This window comes from Dromiciops gliroides, chromosome 6 (assembly GCF_019393635.1).
Source record: "Dromiciops gliroides isolate mDroGli1 chromosome 6, mDroGli1.pri, whole genome shotgun sequence".
Classification (NCBI taxonomy): Eukaryota; Metazoa; Chordata; class Mammalia; order Microbiotheria; family Microbiotheriidae; genus Dromiciops; species Dromiciops gliroides.
This window is the reverse complement of record NC_057866.1, coordinates 85484366-85506627: the sequence shown is the minus strand read 5'-3', so window position 1 is coordinate 85506627 and position 22262 is coordinate 85484366. Positions and strand designations below refer to the sequence as shown.

General features: G+C 40.0%; 1 protein-coding gene across 1 annotated transcript in view; it reads left to right on the top strand.

Annotated features, from left to right (window-relative positions):
* The window catches only part of OTOP1 (otopetrin 1), a 48768-nt gene extending 39585 nt beyond the window's left edge, over nucleotides 1-9183 (top strand). The window contains exons 7-9 of the mRNA XM_043972225.1: nucleotides 4353-4436; nucleotides 5434-5456; nucleotides 9076-9183. Coding sequence (XP_043828160.1) covers nucleotides 4353-4436; nucleotides 5434-5456; nucleotides 9076-9183 — 215 coding nt within the window. The remainder of the gene's footprint in view (nucleotides 1-4352; nucleotides 4437-5433; nucleotides 5457-9075) is intronic.
* The last annotated feature ends 13079 nt before the right edge of the window (nucleotides 9184-22262 follow it).

The following is a 22262-nucleotide window of genomic DNA, read 5'->3' as shown; positions in this document are numbered from 1 at the left end:
ATCCCTTTCTTGTGCCCAGTGCCAGCTGTTAAGTGATTTGGAGATGCGGTAGGGGGTAGAAGGGTAGAGAAAAGACTTAGCTATAAACTGGATAGTGAGGAATATATGCAAAGACTGATCTGGGTTGGAGGTACAGATTAGGAGTCAATAGAGATGTGGATAAGATGAAATGGATAGGGGCAGCTAGGTGGTGCAGTTGATAGAGCACCAGCCCTGGATTCAGGAGGACCTGAGATCAAATCTGGCCTCAGACACTTAACGCTTACTAGCTGTGTGACCCTGGGCAAGTCACTTAACCCCAATTGCCTCCCCCCCCCAAAAAAAGATGAAATGTATATCCAAGTGATTCATTCCCTTTAAGCCAAGGGACTCCCATGACTGGAACCCTGGGCTCTGAAAGATGAGATTCCATCTTATCTTGGTCAGAATTGAGCCACCAGGTCATGTCCTGAGCATATTCAAGTAATGCTATTCTCCTTTTCCCCATCTTCTTTCTAACTCTACTTCCCTTTGGTTGTCTTTGCCTATTAGAATATAAGCTCTTTGAGGACAAGAACTGTTTCACTTTTGTACTGCTTAGCACAGTAATACATACAATACCAACACTCAGTACAGTGCTTGACATGTGGTAAGTGCTTAATGATGCTTTTTTTCATTCATTTATATTTCATTCTATGCCACTTCTCAGAATAATGTATTCTATACATTGTTGATCTGTTGCACAAAGTAGCATGGAAAACCTCAATCGATTATAACTCACTTAATCAGACATCTTGATTTATTGATTTTTCCATTGTTCTTCTATATGCTGAATGTTACTAACACTACTCAAGAAGGGATTTGGGGCTTATATTGACTTCCTTTCTGAGCCAACTACTCCTGGGACCACTATTTAGCAAGTGGTCAGTAGAGTAGTGCCAGTTAACCAAACTTCCTTCAATAAAAGACGAGAGAGAGAGAGAGAGAGAGAGAGAGAGAGAGAGAGAGAGAGAGAGAGAGAGAGAGATGAAGACAGAGACAGAGAGACACAGAGACAGAGAGACACAGACAGAGACAGAAACAGAGACACAGAGAGATACACGTAGGGAGACAGAGAGAGAGACAGGGAAAGGAAGACAGAGACAAAGAGAGAGACAGAAAGAGATAGAGACAGACAGTGACAGAGACAGAGACAAAGACAGAGAGAGATAGAGACAGAGAGAGACAGAGTAACAGAGAGAGTTACAGAGAGAGACAGAGACAGACAGATAGCTACAGAAACAGATGGAAGAAGGATAGAGACATAGATAAAAGTTGAAAATGAGAGAGAGAGAAAGCGAGTAGGCGGACAGAAGCAGAGGATGATACAGATAGACTAAGAGACAGAGACAGAGACAGAGTCAGAAAGAAAGACAGAGATATAGGTATAGACAAAAAGAAATACACAAATATATTAAATGAGCATTGTAAGCATATGGACTTTATGAGAAATATCTACACCAATATAAACAGAAACCTATCACAAATTCTATTTATTGTTTATAATTCTTAACCATAATCTTAAAGTCCCAATCATTTCTACAATGATTGTGCAATTAGGTTGCCTTTTCTCATGCTAGTTTTAGCTCTTCCTAGGAGAACAGAAAGCAAGTGCTTCCAAAGAGAGAGCTTTAGCACTTATCAACATTTTACAAAAGAGAGAAAAGTAAAAGTCAGAATGGAAATATGGTTTGTTTTTTTCTTCCTTCTTTCCCACTATTTTCAGACTTGTCAAGCCACTTTTCCTCTTGCTAGAGTCTCCATAGCTTCAATACCCCCAAAGGGTTGGAAGCAAAGTTGTACTTTATTTTGTGTCCTGGGCTCAATTTAATTGTCACTTGGAATAGATGTCACTTTTTTTTTTTTTGGTGAGGCAATTGGGGTTAAGTGACTTGTTCAGGGTCACACAGCTAGTAAGTGTTAAGTGTCTGAGTCCGGATTTGAACTCAGGTCCTTCTGACTACAGGGCCGGTGCTTGGATGTCACTTTTAAAGGATGGATCACTCAGGAGTCAAAAAGGTCTAACTGTTAGCAGTAGAAACCAGTATTGTTACTGCTGCCTTTTTGATGATGCTCCCTATTGCTCTGGTGGAGGATAATACCAATGGGAAAGGGAAAGAAAAATCAATTAAAAACATATTAGGAGACTCAATGGAAATGATGAGAGAACAAAAATAGAAATGACAAGAAAACTCTGCCACTAACTTTCTTTGTGATCTCAGGCAAGAATCTTTATCAGGAGCTTGGTTTTCTCATATATAAAATGGCAGCAAAGTGATGAGGATTGAACTAGATGATCTCTAAAGTCCCTTTCAGCTCTAAGAATGATTGATGATCAATGTTCCATAGATTCCTTATTCTCTGGCTTTTAATAGTCACACAGAGAATGGGAAATAACAAATACATAGGCTGAGATACTGAAACAAAACAAAACCAAGTTGAAAGTTTCTAGAACATTAGATGGAACCTCTGTGGTGGGTTTGTAGGAAAACATGAATGAAAATTATACTGGACACAGAGGAGTTACAATCTGCATCAATAATGGTGGTAATTTTCTTTTATGCTTTGATACATAAATGAATCCATGATCTTATTGATGTGGACACTCTTTCTTATGCTATCCACTTTTCACTTTTATCCATATTCTCTTTTTAAAATTTTTGTTGTTGTTTAGAATTTTATTTTCCAAATTTCATGTAAAAACAAATTTTGACATCAATTTTTTTTTTGTAGGCAATGGGGGTTAAGTGACTTGCCCAGGGTCACACAGCTAGTAAGTGTCAAGTTTCTGAGGCTGGATTTGAACTCAGGTACTCCTGAATCCAGGGCCGGCACTTTAACCACTGCGCCATCTAGCTGCCCCCCAACATCAATTTTTAAAACCTTGTGTTCCAACTTCTCTTACTCCCTCCCTCCCTCCCCACCCTACCCCCAAGAACTCAAGCAATTCAATAGAATTTATACATGAGCAGTCATGCAAAACATTTCCACATTAGCCAGGTTGTGAAAGAAAACAGACAAAAGCAAAACTTCAGATTAAGGAACTATCAAAAAATATTGTGCTTCAATCTGTTTTCAGACACCATCAGTTCTTTCTCTGTAGATGGATTGCAATTTTCATAAGTCCTTCAGAGGTATATTAGATCATTGCATTGCTGAAAATAAGAGTTATATTGGATCATTGCATTGCTGAAAATAACTACATCCTTCACAGCAGATCATCTTATACTATTGCTGTTATTTTGTATATAGTACATTTCACTCTGCTTCAGTTCATGTAGGTCTTTCCAGGTTTGTCTGATAGCATCCTGTTCATCATAACTTTTATATAGTACCTTAAACTTGACAGAGAATTTTCTTTACAATAGCCCAGCAAAGTAAGTGCCATATGTTTTGTCATTATTTTTTTGTTTTATAATTTTATTTTCCAAATTACATATAAAAACAAATTTTGACATTAATTAAAAAAAAACTTTGTGTTCATTATCTGTATTCTCTCTCTCTTTTTTTGTTGTTAAGTGACTTGCCCAGGGTCACACAGCTAGTAAGTGTCAAGTGTCTGAGGCCGGATTTGAACTCAGGTCCTCCTGACTCCAGGGCCAGTGCTCTATCCACTGCACCACCTAGCTGCCTCTGTATTCTCTTATAAATTCTCCATGGGAGATATACTTATTGTGCTAGGAACATTTCTTTTGATTGATTTTTTTCTGGGTACTTACTGTAGTGTGCATGCTATTGATATATAATCCCTCATTGTCTCTCTGTGACTGACCCTTCTCCTTTTCCAATCAAACATATCTTTGACAGTGTGTGCACAACTGATCAATCATAATATGCTGCAGCATATTCACAACATCCATTATCTCATCATTGTCATCTGTGTGACCTGAAATGTTCATTTCTTGGAGATTATATTATTTCTTTGTAACAGGAACCAAGGAACATGCCTTGTTGGCTTCTTGCCATTACCTAAGGGGTGATACATGGAGAAACAATATACTGATTGACTACTGAACAGGAAAAGCTACTGACCCAGTGGACCTTTAAAAGATGGTATTTTGTTGTTGAGTCATTTCAGTCGTGTCCAACTCTTTGTGACCCCATTTGGGGTTTTCTTGGCAAAGATACTGAAATGGTTTGCCATTTCCACTTTCAATTACCTCTTATCTTCTTGGCTATAGATTGTGTTAGGATGATTTGAGCCACTCCTGTAGGAATTTAGGGGAGGGGCCAGTCTTTCTCCCAATCCTTGAGGCACCCAGAGCAGGCACTTGGACTTTGGACCATGGTTGTCTTTTCTCCATTGAGTTTCTTTTTGTTTCATTTCTTACTAGGCTGCGTTCCTCTGGACTTCTCTGTTATGCCCCAGAATCCTCTACATCCCAGGAAGATCCTTTCAGCACAGGAATTCACACCTTGTAAGTACCCTCTGCCCATGGGGCTCCTCCTTCTGGCTTCTCCTAGAACCTCTATTTAAGAATGGCACCTAGGCCAGCCATCTTTTCATTTCCTACCAGGCAGCACTCTGAGGATTCTCTAGCATGGTCTTACCTCTCCAGGTTCCTTGCCTCTCCCTCTCCCTTTCAACTTTTATGTTTTGTCTCATTAGAATGTAAACTCCTTGAGGGCAGGGACTGTCTTTTGGAGGGACTGTCTTTTGGCTGGTATTTTATTTCCAGCACTCAGCATAGTGCCTAGCATTTAGCATATGCTCAATAAGTGTTTGTTGACTGACTAGATGATCAGCGATTCTGAGATGGATCTGTTTAATCGTTTTTTGTTTTTTTTTGGCGGGGGGGGATATATATATATATATATATATAATATATTTTTTTGGGGGGGGGAGGCAATTGGGGTTAAGTGACTTGCCCAGGGTCACACAGCTAGTAAGTGTCAAGTGGCTGAGGCCAGATTTTAACTCAGGTCCTCCTGAATCCAGGGTCAGTACTTTATCCACTGTGCCACCTAGCTGCCCAGGATCTGTCCAATCTTGAAGCCAACCACATGAGTTTGAAAGGATGGAGATCCTAAGTCACTTGGGACATACTGGTGGCAGGGATAGTTTCTGTATTGGAGAGGATCATACAGAGCTCTGTAACTGGTCAGGATTGCAAGAAGGCATGGAACATATGGGATACAATGTGGGGAGGTAATTTTTTGGACAGCATGAAGCAGAGGTAGAATGTATGATACCAATTCAGTAGTCTCACAAACTTAATGATGTTTCTAGTATCAATCTCCTGGGGAAGTATAATAGTAGTTAAAAGTTTTTTTAAAATCCTGTTTTAATTTCTTCTGCCAATGTGGGCTTTTGGATTATGTATATTTCTCTTGTTTTTAGAAAATAAATAGCTATTTCATACCTGGTTCATCTTGGCCATTAAACACCTTTCTATTCTCCCCCTTCTTTCTTAGCCATGAGCAAACCCAAGCTTCATGTAATGTTCCCCTAGGGTGCTGGGCCAGGGTGTAATGAATTGAAAGGTATAATCAAAGGAGTTGTATACCCTATTTTAGGTCATCAGGGTCTCCTAGCACTGAAATTTGTCCATTTGTATGCATGGGTCCAGAGGAGAGGAGTCCCTTAGTGGTGAAGGTGAGGGTACAACACTCCAGCTTCTTGGACCCAATTATATCTCTAGTTGTCAGACAATGCTTTTCAGTATTGTAGCATCACCAGAACTAAGAATTGGTATTTAGAAAGATGGACTTTGTTTAAGGGGGAAGGTTGAAGTCATTAAAAGAATTATACACTTTTGATAACCCCCTGTATAGCTTTAAGATTTTTCAAAGCTCTCTATATGTCTTCTCATTTGATAGCTCAAATGTAATCCAGTTTATGCTCTTTTTCATCTTCAATTCCATTTGGGGTCTGTGCTGGACACCCTCCATGATTGTGTAAGACACCTTTGGGACAAACAGCAACAACAAACATATATCTCTTTATTTTGTGCTTCACATATTTATAACAATATTGTTTGACAAGGAATCTAGCATGATTTATTTATTTATTTGCATGGCAATGAGGGTTAAGTAATTTGCCCAAGGTCACACAGCCAATAAATGTCAGTGTCTGAGGCCGGATTTGAACTCAGGTCTTCCGGAATCCAAGGCTGTTGTTTTATCCACTGCGCCATCTAGCTGTCCCCTAGTATGATTTTTAATATTTGCATGGGAGATGACTTATTGGAAGAGAAACTTTAAGGAACTCTTTTGTTCCACTAAATTAAATGTTCTTTACAAATTGCCAGCAAAAATAATCTAGTATTCTCTGTACCCATTAGTTAGTTGCATAATTGTAAATATGTGGGCTACCACAGAATCTTGTTTATAGGAGTCTGCCTATTCCCTTCTAATATTTTCACAAACGGTGACTTTGATGTGTGTCTAAATTCTAATAATTTTAAAGTGATGGAAAAGTAGGCATTTGGATTAGTGGTTATTGATAAATGTTCAATTATCTTTTTTTTTTTTTTTGTAGTAACATTGGCTATTTTTCCAATGGATATCTTCCCATCTTTCAGATAGCTTGATTGAGTTGTCAATGCCTTCCAGATTGCGTTACCTCCAGCACAGAGCTTCTCTCTGTGTATTTTATCTGGTTCAGTGGCTCTTCCGTCTTTGTCTTCTTTGTCTCTTCTTTCTTGGACAATCCATCAAAGGTTGTGATGATAGCCTCCAAAGGTGGTGGTTCTACAGTCATTGATAATAGAAAGTAGTTCGTGATAGAAATCTTGTCCAGTCTTTTCCACTCTTCATCTTTTTATTGCCCTCCTTCCAGGTTTAACCTTTTTTTTTTTTTTTTTGGTGAGGCAATTGGGGTTAAGTGACTTGCCTAGGGTCACACAGCTAGTAAGTGTTAAGTGTCTGAAGCCGGATTTGAACTCCTGACTCCTGGGCCGGTGCTCTATCCACTGTGCCACCTAGCTGCCCCCAGGTTTAACCTTAAAGACTACTGGGGAATGACCTGGCTTCACTGAATCTCATGCTAGACTATCAGTAACTTATTTTTCCATCTATCATATTTTTTTCTATTTTATGAGAATTTTGTTTCAAAATTTTTATTTCACCTTTCCCTTCCATCACATTTTACAAATGAGTTTACATTTAAACTTGACTACCATTGGTAAGAAATAAACAAATATGTGTTGACTGAGGTGGAAATGAGGGAAGCCTCATCACCAATGAAATAATGGATTTATGAATGTATAAAAGTACAATTTCATTTCAATTCAACAAGCATTTCTTAAGTGCCTTCTATGTGTAAGGTGCTGTGCTGAGTACTAAAGATACAAAATAAAAATGGAAAATAGTCCCTGCCCCCAAAGGGCTTACACATTTTCCCATAGAGCACCAAGTATCAGTCCTTCAAACATCTCAACAAATGTCTCCCCTCCCTTCAAGACACTCCACACAGGAGACTTTATGCTTATTCAAGATTGAAGGGAGAAACTCCCAGAACTCTGTGACTACATACCATGGGTCTGGTGCCAGTGTTAGGTATTTGTCAAGTGCAGTCAGGCTGCCTGCTGTCTTTTCTTAAGATCTGACCTTCTACCACACACACTTGCATTTGTTCCCAAACTAATGCAGAAACTGCAGGGACTCTAAGGCTCTGCATCTTTTCTTCTGTTTTTCCTACTTTAAAATAAATTTTATTGATGTATTTTGGTTTTTACATAACCATAGTTCTCTCCAGCATACCTCCCCCTCACCATCCTCATACAAGAAATAGTATTTCTTAAGACCCCAAAAGGGAAAAAATAAACATGATTCATCATTACATTGAAAAACTCTTGAAAATATGTGCAGTGTGCAGCATTTGTGGTGCTCCTACCTCTGCAAAGGTGTGAAGTGGGAGTATCTTCTCATATCTTTTCTTTTTGTACATGCTAGGTGGTACAGTGGATAGAGTGCTGGGCCTAGAGTCAGGAAGACCTACCCGAGTTCAAATCCAGCCACACACACTCCCTAGCTGTGCGACTCTGGGCAAGTCACTGAACCTTGTATGCCTGTTTCCTCATCTATAAAATGAGCTGGAGAAGGAAATGGCAAACCACTCCAGTATTTTTGCCAAGGAAACCCCAGATGGGGTCACAGAAAGTTGGACATAACTGAACAACAACTTTTTTTTTTTTTTAATAATTCTGCAGTATTCACTTTGGATTTTTTGGTTGTTCTTTACATTGATGTTGTCATCAAGTATACCATTTTTTTGGCTCTACTTTCTTTACTCTGCCTCAACTCATTTAGACCTTTCCATGCTTCTCTGTAGTCATCACATTCAACATTTCTCACCACACAGTAATATTCCAACAGAATATCAGCCCTTCTCCAGTAAGCCCCTGTATACATTCTTATGTAAACAACTTCTCTTCTCTTTAGATTTTTCTTACTTTTTCCTAGTCTTTCCTCTTGAGACTACAGACTGGTTTTTTTGGACATCCTTCACACATTTAGAATTAATTTCTCTCACTGAACCTTTCACAAACTGAGGAGGAGAGAATGTTTTGAGACTACTTACAGAGGCCTGTGACATATATACCTGGCAGCTATGGGAACATGAACACTCCCACAGAAGTAGCTCCAGACTCTAACAACATATCGGCAAAGAGGACAAAAACAGAAACAGGGAGACAAGGTCACCAACCTCACCATCTCCTCCAGAGCCATCTGGACCCAGTGGCAAGATATATATCAGGATGATTGGAGATGGCCCTGGATGTTTAAGGCAATTGGGGTTAAAGCGACTTGCCCAGCGTCACACAGCTAGTAAGTGGCAGAGGTGAGATTTGAACTTAGATCCTCCCAACTTCAGGGCCAGTGCTCTATCCCCTGTGCCACCTTAAAGTGCTACTTGAAGGTAAGGATTACTTTATTTCTCTCTTTGTATCCTCTGTACATGATTGCAAAGAACAGGTGATTAATGCACATTTGTTAAATTGAATTAGCTGGGCCGATCTTTGGACAGCAGACATTTCTGTCTCAGGGACCATATTCAAAGCCTTTTCGACTTGGTAAAACCTGTCTTGTAAAACCTGGTTTTATCTGGTCCAGTCTCCAAGAAACAATGATGAAGCATTGGCGGCAGATGTGCATCAGCGGAAGAGGGTAGAAGAAAATTCAGTACAAGTGTCCGTCAAACCAATGATTTGGTGGCTTTAACAAGTTCTGCAGCCAGTATCAACAAGAAACCACCAGGTGGCAATCTTAGGCTGAAAAGAAGATAGTCTTCCACGAGAGCTAGAAATTAGGTTGGAATGAGTCAGAGCTTATTTATATTGAATTTAAGTACAATCATAGATTCGGTCACTTAATTAAATTTTTTTCAAAGTTAGTGAACATCTAATCATGCAAGACGTGGGGCTAGATACTGAAAGAGATGAACTGGTACTGTGGTGATTCCTTGGCTACATAATACAGTAGAAAAGAACCGCATTGGAAGTCAGAGCATTTGGGTTCTATTATTTCTCTGTTATTAACTAACTTGTGACCTCAAATAGGTCATATAACTTCTTTGGTCATCATTTTTATCATCTGTACAACAAGAAGTTTGGCATAGATGGGTAGCACTGTGACCAGGATGGTGTAATATAGAAGCATTGTGCCACAGTGCTGAGATTTATATCAGAGGACTGACAGCTCTTATGTTTCTTGGGTAGGTAGAAAAAACTGAGCTTGGTGCCTAGTTGGCAAGGAAAATTAACTAAAACAGGAAACTACCAGATGGAATACTTCCTTTGGGCGGTTGATCCCCAGGTGAGTCCCTCCCTGGCTTCTCCCTTCCTTTCTCTCTCCCCTAGTAAGCAGTAGTAGCCACAGAAATTGTTGTATTGTGTTCCAGAGTTTTTGCCCATAAAGGCAGTGCCCTAGGCTGTCTCCCAAATCTTGGATCATGAAATCAGTTTTCTCCTTGAGTTATCTCCTACTGATACAGTCACTTGAATTTGTTTAATTGTATTAATCAATGGCCAAACCCGGACTTCCAAAGGAGTCCTAACTCCACAAGGAAGGAGAAGGGTTATGTATGGGGTAAAGGTGTAGTGGAATGCAAGGTGGGCAATAGAAGGGGAGGAATATCTTCATAACAAGACCCTGGGGGGACAGCCTAATGTCAACTGAGGAAATAACAGCAGTTTTGCATTATGGTGTATCCTTGAGGAAACACCATGTACATCTTAAAGGCCAAGTCTTCTGTTATGACTGTGCTTCCAGCTTGATCAATCTATATTTAAAGTCCCTCCTGCCCTTAATAATCTATGATTCTAGATGAGAAACCTGAGGGATTTGTCCAAAGTCACATGACTAGTAAGTGACAGAGCTGAGACTTGAGTCAAGGTCTTTTGCTTCCCACTGTAACCAGCTGGGCACTAGGAATCTGAGGACAGTGGTTGGCACAGGTGGCCATGATTCTCTTCTACTCTTTTCCCTTTCCTACTGAGGGGTAGGTAGTCAGGAGGTCCCATATGCAGTACATAGAAGCCATGGCAATTGTAGGAAATTATGACAGTTGTCACGACTGCTGAGGATACTGAATTTTCATTTCTCAGTATGCTGTGAGCTATAGGCATGTGGCAAAAGGTACTGAGCAAAAGTTGCTGAGAGAATGAGGGAGGGAGGGAAGGAAGGAAGGAAGGAAGGAAAGAAAAGAAGGAAGGAAAGAAGGAAAGAAAGGAAGAAGGAAATACATCTTGAACCGAATGCCCCATAACTATCTTAAAATCATCCTCTCCAAAACTGAACTTGTCTTTCCCCTCAAACTCTCCCCTCTTCCCCACTTCCCTTTTAGTGTTGAGGGTACCACCAGCCTCTCAGTCACCCAGGTTTGAAACATAGGGGTCATTCTGGACTCCTTACTCTCTTTCACCCTTCATATCCATTTTTTTTTTGCCAAGTGCTGTTGATTTTGCCTCCATATCTTGGCTATATCCTTTTCTCTGCTTTGACACTGATACCAACCTGATACAGCCCTTACCACATCCTGCCCAGACTATTGCAATAACCTGCTTGTTGGTCTCTGTTTCAAGTCTTTCCCACTCCAGTTCATCTTACACTCAGTTTTCAGATTTGTCTCCCTAAAATGTGGATCTGATCATGTTTCTCCCACCCTTTCTAATAAATTCTGGTGGTTGCCTATTAACTCCAGCATCAAATAGAAAATGCTCTTTTTGGTTTGTAAAGCATTTCATAACCTTGCCCCTTCCTACCTTTCTTGTCTTGTTATCCTTTACTCCCTTTCCACCCTGCCCCCTGCCCCCTGCCCTAAGTACTCTGAGATCCAGTGACATTGGCCCAGGGTCTTTTGGTACCCTTAAGGTATTTTGAGAATATCTAGTCTCTCTGCCTTGGCTCAAGTGCCCACTGATGGTGTTCTCACAATATTGTGGGGTCTCATGCACCCCTAGTTCCACTTAACCACTTAACAGCTTAACTTTTACAAAGGAATATTTACCGCTCCCCCCCCCCCAAAAAAAACATAATAAGAACATGCAAACATCCCCTCCCTGTGATACCTGGGGTGGAGCATAATCCTTCATTTATACCACCTCAGTCTCTGGGGGTGGGGATCAGACTCAGCTTGGCTCAGTTCCTGTATAGCATGGTTCCTTCAAGTTCCAAGTCCAAAGCCCCATTTTGGAATGATTTTCAGGCACTCTAGCTTCTCAGGGCTTCCTTCCTGGTCTGATAGCAACATGCAACTTGGAATTCTGCCTTCAAGGTCACCATGGCTCAAATCCAGGTCAGAAGACTCCTCTACCTGTGCTTAGAACTGAAAAGGACAAATGAGACAGACCAGACCAAAACCACAAGCCCATTTTTCAGGGCTATGGAGCCTAAAGTGGGGAGAAGATGGGCACTGCTTCTCACCAAGCTCAGTTCATGGTGACCATGCTATGGCTGAAGAGAACCATCATGCTTTCCCCCAACCCATGACCATGGAAAAAAGGCACATGACTCTGTTAGTGTAGTAGCTTTGAAATGCTACCTATTGTGATTACATAGTCATTGAAAAGAGACTGTTCCCACCCATATGGTAGAGGAATGCAGAATGTCTTCTCCCAGGAGCAGGTCCCTGGAGTCTCCCATATAAGGACCTGCATATTAGGTGATCTGGGCAAGTGTAAAGCAAAGTCCCATGTCTTAAGTATTTACTTGTGAAAGGAGGAGAAAGCAATGAGTGGGATTACTCAAATTATTATTTTTTTTACAGCAGAATAGATTTTTTTCCTTTCCTTTTCAGTGACTTGCCCAGGGTCACACAGCTAGTAAGTGTCTGAGGTCAGATTTGAACTCAGGTCCTCCTGAATCCAGGGCCAGTGCTTTATCCCCTGTGCCACCTAGCTGATCCCAGCAGACGAGATCTTTACAGACACAAAATTGAAAGGAAGAGACAAAATAAAAGATCATGCTGTTTTTAATATTTGATGATTATATAAATCAAAAATAAATTGCACTCTGATGGTCTCCCTGCCTTGTTACTATGTTTGTCTGTCTCTGATTTGACAGTCAACTCCTGCTCATCATGCCCAGACCCACCCTCCTGCACTAGGGCCATCTTCTTGCCATGTGACCATACCTGTATGTGTGTGTGTATATATATATATATATATTTATTTTTTTTTGCGGGGCAATGAGGGTTAAGTGACTTGCCCAGAGGGGCAGCTAGGTGGTGCAGTGGATAAAGCACCAGCCCTGGATTCAGGAGGACCTGAGTTCAAATCTGGCCTCAGATACTTGACACTTACTAGCTGTGTGACCCTGGGCAAGTCACTTAACCCCCATTGCCCCGCCAAAAAAAAAATTTAAAGTGAATTGCCAAGGGTCACACAGCTAGCGTCAAGTGTCTGAGGCTGGATTTGAACTCAGATGCTCCTGAATCCAGGGCCACTGCTTTATCCACTGCGCCACCTAGCTGCCCCCCACCTGTATATTTTTTAAAAATAGTATTCCCCAATTACATATCAAGACATATTTAGCATTCATTTTTACAAGATTTTGAATTCTAAACTTTTCTCTCTTCTTCCTCTCCCTCCCTTCTTCTGAAAATGGTAGGCAATTTGATGTAAATTATACATGTGCTATCACATAAAACATATTTCCATATTAGTTACAATTGTGAAAGAAGAAACAGATCAAAAGGGAAAAAAACATGCAAAAAAAATAAAGTGGAGGGAAAAAAGCTTTGATCTGCATTCAGAGTCCATTAGTTATTTATCTGGATGTCCTTAGTACTTGTTTTGGATAATCGTGTTGCTGAGAACTGAGTCATTCATAATTAGTCATCACACAATGTAGCTGATACTATGTACAATGTTTTCCTGGTTCTACTCATTTTATTTTGCATCTGTTTGTACAAGTGTTTCCAGGTTTTCCTGAAATCTGCCTGCTCATCCTTTTTTATTGCACAGTAGTATTCCATTACATTCATATACCACAGCTTGTTCAGTCCTTTCCCAATTGATGGGCATCCCTTCAATTTCCAATACTTTGCTACTATGAAAAGGGCTGCTATAACAGTTTGGTTGCCCTTTGGGCATAGTTTCAAATTGTTCTCCAGAATTGTTGGATCAGTTCAAAACTCCATCAACAGAGCACTAGTGTCCTAATTTCCCCACATCCTCTCCAACATTTATCATTTTCCTTTTTTGTCACATTAGCCAATCTGATAGGTATGAAGTGGTACCTCAGAATTGTTTTGAATTGCATTTCTCTAATCAAAAGTGATTTAGGGGCGGCTAGGTGGCACAGTGGATAGAGCACCGGCCCTGGAATCAGGAGTACCTGAGTTCAAATCCGGCCTCAGACACTTAATACTTACTAGCTGTGTGACCCTGGGCAAGTCACTTAACCCCAACTGCCTAACTAAAAAAAAAAAAAAAGTGATTTAGAGCCCTTCTTTATATGTCTATACATAACTTTGCTTTTTTTTCATTTGAAAACTGCCTCTTCATATCCTTTGACCATTTATCAGTTGGGGAATGCGTGCCTATATCTTTTGTCTGCCTGGCCCCACTTTCTACCTCTTGCTCCGGGAATAGCACTCTTTCTGAAAAGGATATGTTACCCTATTACACTATCACTTCATTTGATGTCCCTGTGGCTTCCTACACCAACACACCCTTCCCTGACCACCAGTCCCCTTCATGTGTTGCTTTTCTTATTAGGATTCTTGCTCCTTGAGGGCAGGATCTGTATCAATTTTTGTCTTTATATTCCCAATGCTTTGATCATAGAATGATCAATCACTTAAATAGCATTTATTATATTAAGCATGTAAAATGTGCCAGGCCCTATCCTAGGTATTGAATCATAGGTGCAGAGCTGGAAGACATAACCTAGTCCAACCCTTTATTTTGCAAATGAAGAAACTGAGGCTCAGGGAGGCAACATGGCTTTCCCAGGGTCATTATAGGTAGTGTTGGAGATGCAACTTGAACTTAATTTCTGTGACTCCAGAGCTAGTCTGATTTTTGCTACACTGTGCACAGTGCTTGGAAGATGGTAAATGCTTAATAAATGGTTTTCTTTTCATTCATTCATTCATTCTCAGCAGACTAAAATTCAACATCAAAGTCTTTCCAGAGTGGAGGAAAAGAGAGACAAGTTTCCTTGAGAGATATAATTTTGTCCTTTATAATATCTTTATCAACATTAAATGAACCATAAAATGGACTTCACCATTTAACATATTTTTCTAAGTTTTTTATCACTGTATCTGAATAGAAGAGTAAGTACCTATAGATGGTTAAATTCTCCAGATGTTCCTGTTTGTTGATGACCTCATGTTGATCATATAAAAATAATTTGGACTCCCAATTGAATAGATATGGAAGAGAGTGTACTGGGTTGCTTTGGGGAAATTGTGAAGCACTTTTAAATATTTCAAGATGTTCCTTACTCCCAAGTTAATCTTATTAACACCAACATCCTCTCAGTGATGCTATATGGTGGCAAATCATGGAAAATTGCATTCTCTGAAGAATAAAAACTGTGGCTAATTCAAATAGAAATGGATTCATGGTGGTCATAATTAGATTGCAGCATTATTCCTTTTTTTAAAAAAATAGTTATAATAATATATTTTTCTCAATTGCATTTAAAAATAATTTTTAACATTCATTTAAAAAATTCTGAGTTCCAAAATATCTTCCTCTGTCCTTTCCCACCCTTGCCATGAGATGGTAAGCAATTTGATATAGGTTATACATGTGCAGTGATGCAAAACATGTGCAGTCATGTTGTGAAAGAAAACAGACAAAAACATGAAAAAATAAAGAAAGTCAAAAATAGTCTTCAATCTTCATCCAGACTCCATCAATTTTTTCTCTGGAGGTGGATAGAATTTTTCATTGTGAGTTGTTTGGAACTGCCTCAGATCATTGTATTTCCGAGAATAGCTAAGTCATTCACATTTGATTATTGTACAACATTGCTGTTACTATGTACCAACATTTTTCAGAAAAAAAAAATAGCCTAAGAAATAGAATTCAAGAAATAGTTTAAAAGATATCCAAGGAAATTGTGATTGACAAGAGAGGTGGGCTAGTCATATAGGAAATGGGGGAAAGATGGAGAGTCTGAGTACTTCCTTGTTGCACATGGAATGTCAAAAGGCCTAGGTAGAAGAAGGGTCCCTATCCTGGAGGATTTATAGGATGACATGAACAGAATGAGAAGGATAAGGTGTAGCTGCTATCTGAACTGCTCAAGGGTATAGCCTTATTGATGAGCTCACAGCTCTGTCGAAGTCTCTTAAATAAGGAAGCATTTGATTCATTCATTCAGAATGATTTCTGAATTCATTAAAATGTGCTTTTAAGGCAGCTTGATGGTCCACTGAGTGGATAGAACCACAGAGCCTGGAGTCAGGAAGAGTTCAAATCTGTCCTCAGGCACTTGATAGTTGTATAATACTGGGCAAGTCACTTAACCCCGTTTCCTCATCTATAAAATGATCTGAAGAAGGAAATGGCAAAACACTTTAGTACCTTTGCCAAGAAAACCCCAAATGGGGCCACAAAGAATCGGACACTACCTAAGCAACCAAACAATAACAAAAGTGCTTTTGAAATTCACATTACTCTATTTTCATTAGTCACTAGATGGCACTATTCACCTCATTTTAAAAAAATGAAGTCCATGCACACTCAGCCTTGCTAGGAAGGTGTTTGAAAGATTCCCATTTCATCCTTTGCTCACTTGTCCCTAGGCTGCATTGAATGAACTCTGGAACTCCGTGGCAATGCTTCCCAAGAGCGTATGGACCCTGTTCTTTCCCTGCAGAACCAAAGAGTGACAATCTGTTGCAAAGAAAACATTTTTTTCCTTGAGTATTTGTGGCAACTCGAGGTTTAGTAGTATTATTTGGTGACTCGTATACACTCATACTCAATATTCTTCAAATGACACTAAATGATTATGAATCACAGAAGAATCAAAATTGTGAGTTACCCAAAGGACAAATGGGTTGCCGCTGGTGTCCTTGAGATATTAAGAGAACTCAGAGGGCAGCTAGGTGGCACAGTGGATGAAGTATCAGCCCTGGATTCAGGAGGACCTGAGTTCAAATCTGACCTCAGACACTTTGACACTTACTAGCTGTGTGACCCTGGGCAAGTCACTTAACCCTCACTGCCCCACAAAAAAACTAAAAAACAAAACAAGAAATATTAACTCCAGGAAGATCCCTACTAGAAAGGTAGACCTCTTCTAGTGAATTGTGGGAGCAATATCCTGAGCTAGACTAGGGTGTTTTTTTTAAATTTTGAAATCTACTTTAAGACTTTATTGCCTCAAGGGGAGTGGAATATATGTGTATGTGTGCATGTGTGTAAGAAACTAAGGCTCTGGCCATTCACATGGTTTCCTGGGTGCCTTTCCAGGGCATTAGGAGTTAGGAGGCTTCTCTCTTCAGCTTCTGATCAGTGAACTATCATGGGTGATACAGAGGTAGGGAAGCTATGAACAAACGAATCAATACTGTATTCCAGCAGAAAATCCTTTCCTTGATCCTCCCCCTGTTATGGTGAAATAAACCAGTAAACCTCTCTTTGTTTGTCAGACGTTTGATGAGAATCTCATTTCATTCTCATTTCTAACTGGAGCTATCAGATTGAATTGAGTCGGGCCTAGCCTATTATAGGACATAAACAAGGCCTGCACAGGGTAGGTTGTGATTCCTATGGCTAATGAGATCACTGATCCATTGGAGCATACATTACTAATAATGACTGTGGGTAAGCAGTATAGTACAGTAGAAAGTTTGTGAATTTGGGATCAGAGTACTAGAATTTGAATCCTAGTACTTCCATTTATTAACTGTGTGACCTCAGGCTGGTCACTTAATTTTATTGGGTCTAAATACCAAATATAATCTATAATCTAAGAGTATTAAAAGTCATTGATGACATGTTGTTCAGTCATGTCCAACTCTTTGTGATCCCCCTTGTGATATTCTTGGCAGAGATACCGGAGTGGTTTCCCATTTCTTTCTCCAGATCATTTTACAGATGAGAAAACTGAGGCAGAGTTAAATGACTTGTCCTCTGGGTCACACAGCCAATAAGTGTCTGAGGCCAGATTTGAACCTAGGAAGATGAGACTTCCTGACTCTAGGCCTGGTGTTCTATGTACGATGCCACCCATCTGCCCCATGTATGATGACCTATGTACATGATGGCATAAAGAGGTAGACCAATAATATTATTAGGAGGAGAGATAAGTCAGACAATTTCAGGAAACAAACAAACCCCCAAACAAATCTAAACAAACAACTGTAGTACAGACAGAGTAATGAGGAAGAGCCATTTTGCTATAATAGAAAGAACATTGTTTTGGGGATGAAGAGATCTAGGTTTGAACCCCAGCTCTGCCACGATCGTACGACCTTGGGCAAGTTACTTTGACTCGAGTTTCCTCATCTGATAAATATGGTAATATCACTAGACACTTTGTAATGTCTCATTTCAAAATTCTATTTCCTATAATCAGTGAGGAGAAGCACAAGTTCAATTTAATTCACTTCAACTAGCCTTGGCTAAACATGGGCTTAAGATAGAAGTTGGAGCAGCAGACCTCTATGGCCCCTGCCAAATCTGAGATTTCATGAGTCTGTGATTCAAAGACTCTTCTTTCAGTTGGTTCAATTGGAAATCGGTTTTCATGTCTGAATCTTCTCCTTAATTTAGACTCTTATCCCATTTCAATCTCTCCTCATTATCTCTAGGTTATTGCCCTCAAGCCTCAAACACCTGGTTCTCTTTGTCTCCCTGCTAAGCATATACACTGAGTAAAAAATATAAAGGATGAGATAATATGATATAAGATAATATGATATAGGGATAGCTAGGTAATGCAGTGGATGGAACATCAGCCCTAAAGTCAGGAGGACCTGAGTTCAAATCCAGCCTCAGACAGGGCCTAGCTGTGTGACCCTGAGTAAGTCACTTAACCCTGACTGCCTTGGGGAGGGAGAGAGACAGAGATAGACAAAGACCAAAAGAGAGAGTTCCATAGTGCTTAATTTGTCCCTTTTGCTAATGAAATCACAGATGAGGACCCAAAAGTACCAAGTATTTCTTGAAGAGGATGGGGAGGGTACTAACAGGTGACATCATGGATCCATTAAAGTTTATTTCTGTGTGTATGTGTGTGTGTGTGTGTGTGAGAGAGAGAGAGAGAGAGAGAGAGAGAGAGAGAGAGAGAGAGAGAGAGAGAGAGAGAGAGAGAGAGAGTAACATTTTTTGGTTTTTTTAAAATTGGTTTAGAATTTTATTTTCGAAATTACATGTAAAAACAAATTTTGACATCAATTAGAAAAAACAAAACTGCGTGTTCCAACTTCCTCCCTCCCTCCCCACCCTGCCAAGAACTCAAGCAATGCAATATAAGTTATGCATGAGTAGTCATGTGATATTGTAACTTAGAGAGAATTCAGGTGAATACTTCCCTGATAAGGGAAATTCAGCTCAGTGGGTAGAGTTTTGCAAATATGGTAGGCCTCTTTGGCCTACAAAATAAATTACTCCAGAAGGTTGTAGGAGGTCAGAAAAGTGAAGAGGATAAGATATTCGCTTTGAACAACCAAACATTGGATTCAGCACTTTTTTTGGGGGGGGCAATGGGGGTTAAGTGACTTGCCCAGGGTCACACAGCTAGTAAGTGTCAAGTGTGTCTGAGGCTGGATTTGAACTCACATACTCCTGAATCCAGGGCCGATGCTTTATCCACTGCACCACCTAGCTGCCCCCAGATTCAGCACTTTCAAGGAAGGAATGTTTTGGATTTTAATGCAATGGCATTAATGGCTGGTTCGGTGGTTGGGCACAGTCCAGATAAATGGTAACAAAGTTAGTTAGTTAAGGGAGTTTGCTAGCTTCAAAAATGGAATAATTAAGGATCTTAAAGGGCCTCAGGGAATCATAATCTCATGTGCCTCCTGCTAAGGAGAGCACATTGCTTCTATCACCTCCCTCCTTCAAACACAATTTCATAACATGGGAAGACAGAGGCCACCAAAGTTCTCACCTATGTGTTGAACACAGAATTACAGAATCCCAGCTTTGGAAGGGATCTTGGAAGATCTAGTCTAATTTATACCCCAATAAGATTTCTAATAAGTAGTCATCTGGCATTTACTTAAAAACCTTTCCTAAGAGGCAATGTGATGTTGGGCACAGGACACTGGTCAGGGGTTCAGATCCTGTCCCAAGCAGTGGGATAATCACAAGAGAACTGTGGTGAGGATCAAATGGGATGATGCATCTCAGTGTTTTATCATAATAGTAGTAGTTAACATTTATAGAGGACTTTAACTTTGCAAAGCACTTTACAAATTTCTCATTTTATCTGCATGACTACTCTGGGAGGCAATGTGTTGTTTTTTTTTTAAATTTGTAATAAAGTATTTTATTTTTTTTTCTGTTACATGTAAAGATAATTCTCAACTTTTGTTTATACAAGCTTTCCAATTTCAGATTTTTTCTCCCTCCTTCCCCTCCCTCCCCCCTCCCCTAGACAGCAGGTAATATGATATAGGTCATATATATATTTATATAAATATATATATACATACATAATAACATTAAACATATTTCTGCACTAGTCATGTTATAAGAGAAAAATCAGAGCAATGACATAAAACTTCAGAATAGAAAAACAACAGCATCAAAGACAAAAGAAATAGTATGGTTCATTCAACATCTATACTCCACAGTTCTTTTTTTTCCCCCTGGATTTGGAGATCCTCTTCTATCACGAGTTCCCTGGAATTCTTCTGTACCATTACATTGGTGAGAAGAATATAGACCATCACAGTAGATCGATACACAATGTTGATGATACTGTGTACAATGTTCTTCTGGTTCTGCTCATCTCACTCATCATCAGCTCACGCAAGACCCCCCAGGTTTCTCTGAACTCCTCCTGCTCATCGTTTCTTACAGCACGATAATTTTCCGTTACATTCATATACCACTACTTGTCCAGCCATTCCCCAATTGATGGGCATCCCCTCAACTTCCAATTCCTTGCCACGTAACCAACCACATAAAGAGCAGCTATAAATATTTTTGTACATGTGGGTCCCTCTCCCCTTTCCATGATCTCTTTGGGAAAAAGAACCAAAAGTGGTATTGCTGGGTCAAAGGGTATGCACAGCTTTATAGTCCTTTGGGCATAATTCCAAATTGCTCTCCAGAATGGTTGGATCAGTTCACATCTCCACCAACAATGCATTAGTGTTTCAATTTTTCCACAGCTTCTCCGACATTTATTATTTTCTTTTTTTGTAATTTTAGCCAATCTGATAGGTGTCAGGTGGTACCTCAGAGTTGTTTTAATTTGCATCTCTCTAATCATTAGAGATTTAGAGCATTTTTTCATATGGGAATAGATAGCTTTGGTTTCTTCATCAGAAAACTGGGAGGCAGACAATGTTAAGCTACTTACCTAGGGTCACACCATCATTTAAGCTTCAGTTATATAGCATTTACTATGGGCCAGGTACTGTGCTAAGTACTTTATAATTATAATATCATTGGATGTTTATAACAATCCTGGGAGGCAGATGCTTTTATTCCCATTTTACAGTTGAGGAAACCGAGGCAAACAGAGGTTAAGTGACTTGCCATGGGTCACACAGCTGGTAAGTGTCTGAATCTGGATTTGAACTCAGGCTTTTCTGACTCTAGAGCCGCTGCTCCATCCAATGCACCACCCAGTTACCTGTATTAGAATGATGAAATCAGATTCAGTGAAAAGAGCACTCTGTCTGAAGGCAGAGGACCTGGGTTCATATCCTGTCTATTATTCTTACTACTTCAGTGGCTTTGATGAAGTCACTCTACTGCCCCCTGCCTCAGTTTCCTCAGCTGTAATTTCATGGGCTTCTGAGGTCCCTTGAGGCTCTAGATTTGGGATCAATTACTGTAAGATACATGTATGAACTATAAAATGTTCTATAAAAGCGAGCTCCTATGGTTTTTTTTGGCCATTATCCTCTTCTACATCATTGTCACATCTCTGTTAAAGAGTGAAAGTCCTGCCTTTTGTACCAGACAGGATGCCACTGAGCTAATGTCAGCTGGGCACACATTATGAGCTAGTTCTTTAGTGGTGGGGGATGCTGAGTAATGAGTCATCCGCGGCTTCTTGGTCCATCCCCGTGGTGACTAGTGCAGCACATTTATGAGCCAGCTGGCTGCCATGAATGACCAGGGTCTGTCACTAGGGATAGAGTTTTTCTTGGTGCAAAAAACCCCAAACCCCAAACCCTCCTAGATCTTTCTGAAGCCAGCAATAGTTGCTTTTCAAATTGATTTTTAAATTTATCTCTGTCAAACTAATCCAATTAATGGAATACCTTTAGGGGCAGAGAATCAATGCATTCAGGAAGAAGGATATTTATTAGGAGATTAGGAGGGAAATCTCTCCAAACAGCTTTTCCTGCTAATTCCTGGCTTCAGAAGAAAACCTCCCAGTCTATTCAGAGTCAAAATGGTAAGATCAGGATTACTAGATCCTGGATTTAGAACTGGAAAGGACCTCAGGACCCATCTAGTTAATTTTCCTCATTTTATGCATAAGGAAATGGGGGGGGGGGGTCAGGGAAGCGAAGGGACTTCGCCAAGGTCACAAAGGAATGAATATCAGATTGGGAATTTGAACCCTGGTCTTCTGACCCCAAATTCATTGTGCTTTCCATTCTGTTGTGCCGCCTTCTTAAAATGCTATGTACAGGTGAG